The 11,864-nt window shown below is 42.6% G+C and overlaps 1 protein-coding gene across 3 annotated transcripts; it reads left to right on the top strand.

Moving 5' to 3' along the window:
- The first annotated feature begins 1,447 nt into the window (after positions 1–1,447).
- On the top strand, positions 1,448–7,553 carry UBIAD1 (UbiA prenyltransferase domain containing 1). 3 transcript variants are annotated; one of them, XM_073585056.1, is made up of 3 exons: positions 1,448–1,552; positions 3,861–4,447; positions 5,606–7,553. In XM_073585056.1, the coding sequence occupies exons 2-3, from the start codon at positions 3,898–3,900 to the stop codon at positions 6,091–6,093; spliced, it is 1,038 nt and encodes a 345-aa protein (XP_073441157.1). In that variant the 5' UTR covers positions 1,448–1,552; positions 3,861–3,897; the 3' UTR covers positions 6,094–7,553. The 3 variants fall into 3 exon arrangements, with proteins under 3 accessions (XP_073441157.1, XP_073441155.1, XP_073441156.1); XM_073585054.1 differs by lacking the exon at positions 1,448–1,552 and adding an exon at positions 1,559–1,689; XM_073585055.1 differs by lacking the exon at positions 1,448–1,552 and adding an exon at positions 1,566–1,965.
- Positions 7,554–11,864: the final 4,311 nt, after the last annotated feature.

Genomic DNA, 11,864 nt, shown 5'->3' with positions numbered 1-11,864 from the left:
GTGCCCTGATCATACCTACACCCCCACTCATGCCCGTTTGCACACGTGCCCTCACAAGTTTACTGGTCATACATGTGCTCCCACAAATGCCTCAGTGTTCTCTGCTCCACCATTGTCTTCAGCTGTGCCCGAGAGCCATCGGTGACGGGGTGGAGGGGCACCTTGGGGAATCGGCCTGTGTGAAGGATTGCACTGTTGGGGCAGAGCCCACCCTGAATGTATGGAGTGGGCTCAGGAGCTGTTATACCGCTGGTACCCAAGTGTGACCAATTGGAGCTTTACCTCTTAGATGTCACTTTTATATGTGATAGCGGCATTTCGTCTTCTTCCTCATCTTCATAGATGGATACTGTCGGATACAGCCTGTAAATACCAGCAATTTGCTGTTTTTTAAAATTTTCAGCCGCTCTTGAGATATTTAGGCTATGTGCACACGGTGCGGATTCACCTGCAGGTTTTTCCACGCGGATCCGCAGGTAAAGTGACTTGCGGTTTTCCTGCGGTTTGACACCTGGACAATGGAACAGGTGCCAAACCACTGCGGAATCTGCAGAAAGAATTGACATGCTGCAGTTTGTAAACCGTGCGGAAAAAAACGCAGCGTGAGCACAGCGTTTTTGAAACCCCATAGGGTAACATGGTACTGTACCATGTCTGCGGATCTGCAAGGCCAAAAACGCTGCGGAACTGCAGCAGAATCTGCAGCGTGTGCACTCACCCTAAAGGCCCCGTCACACTCGTCACCGATTTTGTGACGTTATAGCGATATTGCTAGCGATATCGCTGTATCTGATACTTACCTCCGACCGGCTCCCCCGCTGCTCAACGCTGATCGCGCGAGAACGTCCTGGACCGTTTCTCGTCATCCGCTTCTTGCTGGGCTTCCTGTGGCAGCGACGCGTGGATACGGGCGGGAGGACATCTTCATCGCCTCGTCTGGCAGGTAAGTAACGACCGCTGCTATGTCGCTGGTGAGATCTTCCTGTGTGGCAGCTCACTAGCGACCACTTAGCGATGCACCAGCGATCCTGACCGCGTCATATCGTGGTCGGGATCACTGGTGCATCGCTAAGTGTGACAGTACCCTAAGACTTTTATTTACAGCTTGTTCCCTTGGAGACCGACCACTGCTGCTAGACAGCAGGACATGAGCGGTGCTTGTAGCATCTTCTCTATTGAGCTTGTAAGCGCTGCTCTGAAGCTGCCATGTCTGGAGTACGCGGTTACCTCCTAACTTCGGCCAGCTTCTGTTCTGTGTTTACTTGTACAAGCTAGACAGAAGCAGTGGTCGGTCTCCAAGGCAACGAACTGTAAACAGTAAGTAAGAAAAGTGATTATCTCAAGAACGGCTGAAAATTTTTACAAGCAGTAAATTGCAAAACTACTAATTTTTAGAAGAACTATCCAACAATATCCTTCTATGAAGAGTGCATTAGAAACGAGCCCCGGACAGGAAAACGGGCGGGACGGCTGTGGGAAGAGGGAAAAGTGAGGCGGGGGCGCAATCACGCGAGTATGGGGGAGTCGTACGTCACAAATAGCAGCGGGTGAGGTAAGGGGCGCAGATTGAGCCGTCACTCCTGTGTGGGGGTAAACGCTCCCGCGATCCGCACCACCGTCTGTTTTTGTGCAATCTCTGACAGCAGTGAAAGACTGGATGCGGCGAGCCCACACTACAACTCTGCGCAGGTTATGTGACCCCGCACTCTGGGATTTGTGGTTCTCCGCAGCTACGTAGTGTCTGCACTGCAGAGGAATACGAAGAGGACGGGATGAATATAGTGCGGCGAGGCGGGGAGCGGGCACAAGGAGCCGGACAGGATTAGACGTTGCACACCAAGATGGCGGCGCTTATCCTGGGTGGCCGTGCGGCTGCTGGTGGTGGGGGCTGGACCCGGAGCAGTGAGGAAGAGGAGGGGGCGGACATGGGGAAGTGAGGACTCGGAGGGGACACCGGCTTCTCAGGTATCTGTGCCACATGGGCAGGAGCCACTACAAGGGGCGCTTATGGAGGAACTATCACTCCCAGCAAGCCTTGGTGTCAGGACATGCTGGGAGTTGTCTTTCTCCTTCTTAGGGTCTTCCTGTCCTGCCCTTATTTACAGTAGTCCAGGAGCCTCGGTGCTACTACGCTGGGACTTGTAGTTCACCAATTTCTGCTGTCTGGAATTCAAAATTGTTGTTCCGTCGGCTCTCTGCTTGCTGTCAGTGAATAGCACCTTTTTTTTTTTGTAGCAATAATTTTATCTAGGCCTAAGTGCACGTTCACACTGCAGTTTTATGCTTTTTTTTTTGCACTTTTTTTTTGCACTTTTGATTCCTTCCCCTCCCCCAATTGACATGACAGTGTGAGCAGCAGAAGTTGCCCCAGAGCTCCTCTTAAGGCTGTGTGCAGACGCTGCGGATTTTTCCGCGGTACAAAATCAGCATCATGTTACTACTTTTGTGCTGTTTTCCATCTCCCCTGTCACCAAATCCGCAGGGGGAAAACCGCGATGGAAAACCGCATGAAAAATGGAAGAAATCCGCAGGAAAAATGCAGGTCATTTGACCTGCGGATTTCTTCCATTCTGCGCGGAAAAATCCGCAGGGCCAAAAAGTCCGTCTGCACTCAGCCTAACACAGAACTGCTGACGCAATATTTTTGGTTGTTTGCGTTTTCTGACGAGGACAATATGCAGCCAATGCCCGTCATGGTTTTTTATTTATTTTTTTTTATGAAAAATCACACAAGTCCCAACTCTTTATTTCTGTTTCTATTTTTTTCTGGAGTAATTCAACTTTTTTTTGTTGTGCAGCTTTTGCCTTTACTTATGTTTTTCACCATCTTTTAAAGTTTTTTTTCCATTCTTTTTTTTTTTTTTACCTAACGTTATTCATCCTCAAATTCTAGACACATTCATGGAAGACAATATTTTATTTATTTTTTTGTGCATCTCCTTACAGTCCTTACCACCCAGATTACATTTCCTGACATCCTTAAGACAAATGTTTTTTACCGTTTCGCCTAAAAGTTTTGTCACTTTTGAGCCTGAACAGTTGACATAGAGGCTATATATGAAAAAATGGAAAACACTCCCATAGGGGTGAGAAGGAAGAGAATGAAAAAAAAAATAATAAAAAATATATATTTACAGACCGATACTGGGATAACACTGTACCAATAATTTGCCCCGGTATAAATTGGATTGTGAGATCTGCGCACTCATTGTCAAACAAAACCTGGACTGAGAAAAGTGTATGAAGGGCGCAAAAGGCAGAACGGATTCTAAAATGAAAAATCCCTCACCACCAAACTCTTACTATAAAAAGACAACGGTATCATTCCAGTGAATGTCGCCTAATACTTGTCACAGCTGAAGGTTTGTCACAGTTGTATCCTGTGTGTCTCATCCTCCTGACTGCATGGATACACTTGATGATGTTTTGTTCTCTGACACTTTGTATCAAACAGTCAGGACAGGAGATCAAAGCACAGCCTGGATACACTGCAGAAAACCTCCAGCTGTGCCAAGTCCTAGGTCAGTAGGAACTTTCCAGCTGGAGATGCAAATGGTAAAGTTGTGATTAGCTGCCAGCAAGCAGAGGTTTTAAAAACGGTATAAAATGAAAACCCAAAGTGTATTAGAATGTTTTTGGACTTAGGCAGTGATTACACTGGAAGGTTCCTTGAAGTAGTGTGATAAACCAATACCAATGCTTGCACTCAGTGAATGGCTGCAGTGTTTCTATCCATTCCAGCTCACAGGTGTACAGTTCATGGGGTTTGTGAGCAGGGCTTTTTCATCCACTGAATGTAAGCTGAGATCTTGAACGTGTCCCATAAGTGATTTCTGCCATCTTCTTGTTGCATTCCATAGTTTCGTCCATTTCACGTCATCTGATTGGCCCAGGACCATGAATTCTGATAATGGCCTCGGTAACGTTAGCATCAGCACAGAGGTCTTCAGTGAAGACGGTGAACATCAAGAAGCTCCTTCCCCCTGCACTAATGGCCCCGTCCAACTGCCGTCTGACCGCGCCGTGCCACAAAAAGTTGGCTGGAAGCAGAAATGCGCTACCTACGTACTGGCCCTGCGTCCCTGGAGCTTCAGCGCCTCTCTCACCCCCGTGGCATTGGGCAGCGCCCTCGCCTACCGCTCAGATGGCACGCTGGACCTTGTGGTGTTCCTGATGTGCGCAGTGGCCGTCCTGGCCGTACACGGGGCTGGAAACTTGGTGAACACTTATTACGACTTTTCTAAAGGGATCGATCACAAGAAGAGCGATGACCGGACTCTGGTGGACCGGATCCTGGAGCCTCAGGACGTTGTCCGATTTGGGGTTGCGCTCTACACCCTGGGGTGTGTGTGCGCCGGCTCCCTGCATTTTCTGTCCAAGCTGCGGCTGGAGCACATGGCCCTGATATATTTTGGAGGCTTGTCCAGTTCATTCCTCTACACCGGAGGTGGGTTCTGAGAACAGACTTCGATAATATTAGCTTGTTGTCGTGGAAGGGATCATAATCCAAATGGTTACACGATTCTGTGCCACAGTCTGTGGGGGACCGAGCAGCAGGTCCCCTGAAGGGGTAAAGTCAGCTGATAACATTACAGCTGCCTGCAACCACCACTAGAGGGAGCTCACTAAATGTGGCTGTATACAAGGAGAAAAAAGAGGTGTTCTATCATTGTCTCTCATCCTACTATTGGGGTCAACATCTTAAACCCTCTTTTGGACAATTTTCATTTTTTTTCCTATTTAGTATCTTATTTTTTAGATAAAAATATTAATACACAATATAATCTATTTAGTTTAAAAAAAAAAAATACTGTAATTTTTCTAAACCCATCATGTTTTCATTTCATTAGGGCTTTTTTTTTTTTTTTTTTTATAACCTTTTTTGTGCAGATAATTTTCACTTTTTTTTTTTTTTGGTGGTGGTGAAGCAACCAAAACAGTGTTTAAATTAAATGTAATCTTTTTTTCTCTTTATGGTCTTGGCATATGGGTTGATAATTGCATATGTTTATAGATCAGACTTTATTTGTAGACTTGGCAGTATCATATGTGCTTTTTATATTTTTAAGGGGGGGATGAATCAATATTTTATGGGGTTTTTAAAGTAAATATTTTTTCCCCCTACTACTATGTAGTCCCCATAAGACTTGAGCTTCCGATTGTTTGACCACTTGTCTTATACTGCGGTGCTTCAGGATTAGTATCGCTGGCTGGTACTAAGATGTGAGCCCCCACTACCATGCCAACCCATCGGCACCTCGTGGTCGTGTCTCAAGGGGGGATGGGCCCTAGCTGAGATTGTGCCATTTAAAAGTCACTAATGAATAGCATTTAATGGTCGCCCAGCAGCGATCAGAGCCGTCTCTAGTTGCTGCTGTTAGTGCCATCTTCCGGCTGTCTCTTGACTCCACACAATAGTCCTAAAAGGGGTTAAAAGTACTTTTATCTGACATGAGATCTGCCAATCCTTTCCAGCGCAGATCTGTAATATCTCTTCCTTCTTCCATCCTGCACTGGTGCAATCAGTTTCCTCCATGCAGATCTAGTGCATATGGCGGCATCCCAGGTCTCCTGTTACTGACACCATGTCCTTTGTTTCCTGCAGGGATTGGATTTAAGTACGTGGCTCTGGGCGACCTTGTGATCCTCATCACCTTCGGGCCCCTGGCAGTCATGTTTGCTCACGCAGTGCAGGTCGGATACCTGTCCGTCACCCCTTTGCTGTACGCCATCCCCCTGGCTCTGAGCACAGAAGCGATCCTACATAGCAACAATACCCGGGACGTGGAGTCTGACCGCCAGGCCGGCATTGTGACTCTGGCCTTCCTGGTCGGCCCCACTCTGTCTTACATGCTCTACAACCTGCTGGTTTTCCTCCCGTATGTCATCTTCTGCATCCTGGCCACACGTTACACCATCACTATGGCGCTGCCGCTCCTCACCGTCCCGCTGGCTTTTTCTCTAGAGCGACAGTTCAGAAGCCAAAACTTTACCAGACTTCCACAGAGAACGGCCAAACTTAACCTCTTTGTCGGACTCTTCTATGTGTTTGGCATTGTCCTGGCGCCTCCTGGGGCTCTCCCCAAACTGTAGTGAGAAGCTGAAGGGGAAGGAACCAACGCGTTTCATGTCTGAGGGGACCTCTGGATAGGTCACCAGTTGTATCCTGCACTGGACCGAGGTGGAGACCCTCACTGTGACCCCCAAGACTGATTCACCGGAAAGGTGCTGCGTTTTTATAAAACTCAAGTAAATGGTGTCTGGACATTACTGTCAGTTCTCTCTCCACACAACTTCTAGAGTTTACATCAATTATGTATAAGGATATGAGAGGCATTCAGTGTGTGTGCACATATGACTCTAGAGCTGCGCTCACTATTCTGCTGGTGCAATCACTGTGTACATGAATACTGAATAAGTAATGTATGTACACAGTGACTGCACCAGCAGAATAGTGAGTGCAGCTCTGGAGTATAATACAGGATGTAACTCAGGATCAGTAATGTCATGTATGTACACAATGGCTCCATCAGCAGAATAGTGAGTGCAGCTCTGGAGTATAATACAGGATGTATGGACCCAGTGAGTGTCACACATCACCGCTGCACTGGAGGAGTCTTCCCACCCTCTTCACTCTGGGATAAGGAGATGACGTCGGTGAAGACCCCAGTCATTTACTGGAGCTGTTTTCTGTTATATTTGCACTTTCTCCTGCATTTTATGTACAGGGGGTTGTCAGAGTGAGGCTGTCGGAGGGTCCAGGACACAAGAAATGACTCTTGCCCAGTCTGCATCTGGCAATGAGTGGGCATGTGATTACATCACTGAATTAAAGGTAGTTTCCATAGGCCATGAATATGTAGTCAGTGCAGGGCTGACACCCATGACCTTCCATGTCAGGTGGAGCTGTGCTTCTCGTACTGCAATTTGGCAGTGGCACAAACGCTGGTCCCTGAACCTTTCTGATTGTTGAGCGTCCTTTAAAAGACACTATAGCGGTCAGGGTGTTTGTTTTTTTTTTTTATTTATAGACAATCCCTTGAAGCCCTTACAGAAGTGTCATAGACCATTACATGTCTGCACTCTGCAGCCAAAGTCTGATCAGCACAAACAGGCGCTTGGAAGAAGTTTTAAATGCAGCTCTGGCAGTGACCGGAGTACCAGCCTTGATCGTGCTGCTTTTCCATATACGAGAAGTGAAGTATTTTTAATGTTCATGTGCTGCGCAGATTTCACCCTATAGGGGACAGGAATGCTGTAAGGGCCAAGAGTTCTTAAAGCTACGGTACACCAAGCAGTTGCACTATGTCTAGATATTACGAGGCTATGGACAGAGGCGCAATCTTCATCCACAAGGAACAACACACAATTTATTTCCTTTCCGGATCACTTTGTGATCACAAGTGATTGTTACATTTCAATGTGTCGCTTTCAGCTGATTAGATCTACTAATAATAAACCATTTATATGTTCTGAACATTGTGTGATCCGCAATGGATCCTAAATCATAGAAGAGGCTAAATACATTTATTAAAGGGATCAGTCAAATAAGACACTTACTTGTATTTTTTGTTGCATTAGGTGCCTGCCAAGATTGAGCATGGTCCTGTGCAAATGTCTGTATTCTATAGGAATCGTTTCCAAAAAAGATAATGGATGCTGGAGTCTGTCCAGCTGCAGTCATCCTACTCTTTACCATTAGGTGGCAGTGCTGTCATACCTTACTGAGCGTTGTAATTGCACATGATTCCAGCAGATGGCAGTGCTGCAATAAACAACTTATACAGGACACTACAGGTGCTTCTGCCTAGAGGACATTTGTGCTGTGAATGTTTTCATGCTGTTCTGTACAGCCGGGAAGTATCGTAAATAAGGGCACATAGGTGCAGATCAACACAGTCCTTGCTCTAGATGTTGTCATACACAATTACACCACAGAAGCTACTTTTTATACAGATACAGTAAATACTAAATCAAGTGCTGACTTGAGAATAAGATAAATATCACTGCAAAAGAGAGAACTTGTTAGCCTTGATCAATAAAAATACGATTCTGACACCATTGTAAAAAAAAAATATTTAAAATATTTTTAAGAATACGAGTAGTATAATACTGCCCCCATGTACAAGAATATAACTAGTATAATACTGCCTCCTATGCACAAGAATATAACTAGTATAATACTGCCCCCTATGTACAAGAATATAACTAGTATAATACTGCCCCTATGTGCAAGAATAATCTACTATAATACTGCCACTATGTACAAGAATAAAACTACTACAATACTGCCCCCTATGTACAAGAATAAAACTACTACAATACTGCCCCCTATGTACAAGAATACAACTACTACAATACTGCCCCCTATGTACAAGAATACAACTACTACAATACTGCCCCCTATGTACAAGAATATAACTATAATACTGTTACTATGTACAAGAATATAACTACTATAATACTTCCTCTATGTACAAGAATATAACTATAATACTGCTCCTATGTACAAGAATATAACTAGTATAATACTGCCTCCTATGTACAAGAATATAACTAGTATAATACTGCCCCCTATGGACAAGAATGTAACTAGTATAATACTGCCCCCTATGTGCAAGAATGTAACTAGTATAATACTGCCCCTATGTACAAGAATATAACTACTATAATACTGCTACTATGTACAAGAATATAACTATTATAATACTGCCCCCTATGTACAAGAATGTAACTATCATACTGCTCCTATGTACAAGAATATAATTACTATAATACTGCCCCTATGTACAAGAATATAACTACTATAATACTGCACCCTATGGACAAGAATGTAACTAGTATAATACTGCCTCCTATGGACAAGAATGTAACTAGTATAATACTGCCTCCTATGGACAAGAATGTAACTAGTATAATACTGCCCCCTATGTGCAAGAATGTAACTAGTATAATACTGCCCCCTATGTGCAAGAATGTAACTATTATAATACTGCCCCTATGTACAAGAATGTAACTACTATCATACTGCTCCTATGTACAAGAATATAATTAATACTGCCCCTATGTACAAGAATATAACTACTATAATACTGCTCCTATGTACAAGAATATAACTAGTATAATACTGCCCCCTATGTGCAAGAATGTAACTAGTATAATACTGCCCCCTATGTGCAAGAATGTAACTAGTATAATACTGCCCCCTATGTGCAAGAATGTAACTAGTATAATACTGCCCCCTATGTGCAAGAATGTAACTAGTATAATACTGCCCCCTATGTGCAAGAATGTAACTAGTATAATACTGCCCCCTATGTGCAAGAATGTAACTACTATAATGCTACCCCTATGTACAAGAATATAACTATTATACTGCCCCTATGTACAAGAATATAACTACTATAATACTGCTACTATGTACAAGAATATACTATAATGCTACCCCTATGTACAAGAATATAACTACTCTAATACTGCTACTATGTACACGAATATAACTACTATCATACTGCTCCTATGTACAAGAATATAACTACTATAATACTGCTACTATGTACAAGAATATAACTATTATAATACTGCCCCTATGTACAAGACTGTACTATAATACTGCCCCCTATGTACAAGAATATATCTACCATAATACTGACCCCTATGTACAAGAATATACTATAATGCTACCCCTATGTACAAGAATATAACTACTCTAATACTGCTACTAAGTACAAGAATATAACTACTATAATACTGCCCCCTATGTACAAGAATATAACTACTATAATGCTACCCCTATGTACAAGAATATAACTACTATTATACTGCCCCTATGTACACGAATATAACTACTATAATACTGAAAATATGCAAAAAGATAAGTGTTTGCTCACCTCCTCCTGGAGCGTGCGGATCCATGGATTTTATGGACTTACAGCACTGGACTTATTTTTTCTAAATACTATATATATAATACTGCCCCTATGTACAAGAATATAACTACTATAATGCTGCTCCTATGTACATGAATATAAATACTATAATACTGCCCCTATGTACAAGAATATAGCTGCTATAATACTGCCACTATGTACAAGAATATAACCACTATAATACTGCCCCTATGTACAAGAATATAACTGCTATAATACTGCTACTATGTACAAGAATATAACTATTATAATACTGCCCCTATGTACAAGAATGTACTATAATACTGCCCCCTATGTACTAGAATATAACTACCATAATACTGACCCCTATGTACAAGAATATAACTACTCTAATACTGCTACTAAGTGCAAGAATATACTATAATACTGCCCCCTATGTACAAGAATATAACTACTATAATGCTACCCCTATGTACAAGAATATAACTACTATTATACTGCCCCTATGTACACGAATATAACTACTATAATACTGAAAATATGCAAAAAGATTAGTGTCTGCTCACCTCCTCCTGGAGCGTGCGGATCCATGGATTTTATGGACTTACAGCACTGGACTTATTTTTTCTAAATACTATATATATAATACTGCCCCTATGTACAAGAATATAACTACTATAATGCTGCTCCTATGTACAAGAATATAACTACTATAATACTGCCCCTATATACAAGAATATAGCTTCTATAATCCTGCCCCTATATACAAGAATATAACTACTATAATGCTGCTCCTATGTACAAGAATATAACTACTAGAATACTGCCCCTATGTACAAGAATATAACTACTATAATACTGACCCTATATACAAGAATATAAATACTATAATACTGCCCCTATATACAAGAATACATAGGAGCTGTATTATAGTACTTATATTCTTGTAGTTTGGAGCAGTATTAGAGTAGTTATATTGACTACTATAATACCGCCCTGTATATGAATATATCTGTGTTAACAGAACTTTCTATGATACGTCAGGTGAGATAAACATCCTCCGTTATGCTGTTATAATGATTGCATTGCTGACTGTCAGCAGATGAAATGATGGCAGAGTTCAGAGCTGGTCGCTGTCTGTAATGTAGAGATAAGCAAGTGCTGCACTGGTTAGCATCACCCCTAGCGCTGACCCATAATACAGATCAGTCTCTGCTGGATTCACCACATCATCCTATAAATGATCCGTTCACATTCATTGCACAGCTTGGGCACAGAACCATTTGTCACAGAGAACGTTTCCCTTGATGCTAATAAGTTAGATTTGGTGGATAATGGAACATTCTTAATTCCAACTGATGATGGTAATGATAACAAAAGCAAAGTGCACCCAGAAATGTATCTCGGGGGGTTGTAGAGATTGTGACAAGGGATCTGTGCAATTTAATGTACCAGGCTGCTTAGGTGAGCAAAAAAAGTGATGCAAGCAATCTAATAACAATGCTTGCCTACCTTTATTTCCCCATTAATCAACCACATAGTGCATGAGACCATGCTTTCATGGCGACTTTGCCTATCACTGTGCCTGGCGACGGAGAGGAATTTTACTCACATATAATACAAGTGATTCCATTCATCGCTCAACAATCACAAACCCCACACAGTGGCATCAGTCACTATATTATAATAAGCGAGGATACTGTTTAATAATTGATGCCACTACACAATTCAAGAAGACACTATAGAATAAGCTATGCTGTATACAATGGTTATATTGTACGGTTGAAAAGAGACACTTGTCCATCAAGTTCAACCAAAGGATGGGAAAGAATAAAGAGAAGTAGCATAAATACATCCATAATGCATGACCTAGTCTGCCTTAAAGAGAGAGTTTTTCCCCACTGACCACGAGTGTCGAACAATAAAGAAAATATACTGTATGCAATAAAGGATGATGCTGTATAACAACACGAT

This window comes from Dendrobates tinctorius, unplaced genomic scaffold (genome assembly GCF_039654945.1).
Source record: "Dendrobates tinctorius isolate UK_male_01 unplaced genomic scaffold, ASM3965494v1 ptg000086l, whole genome shotgun sequence".
Taxonomy (NCBI): domain Eukaryota; kingdom Metazoa; phylum Chordata; class Amphibia; order Anura; family Dendrobatidae; genus Dendrobates; species Dendrobates tinctorius.
The sequence above is the reverse complement of the archived record's forward strand: the minus strand, read 5'-3'. Positions and strand labels throughout refer to the sequence as shown.

Bases quoted from the DNA above. Each gene is read 5' to 3' on its own strand.
- UBIAD1 (XM_073585054.1), top strand. From the start codon at position 1,658: ATGCGGCGAGCCCACACTACAACTCTGCGCAG. The intron at 1,690-3,860 runs GTTATGTGACCC...TGCATTCCATAG, and splicing joins CACACTACAACTCTGCGCAG to TTTCGTCCATTTCACGTCAT. The intron at 4,448-5,605 runs GTGGGTTCTGAG...TGTTTCCTGCAG, and splicing joins TTCATTCCTCTACACCGGAG to GGATTGGATTTAAGTACGTG.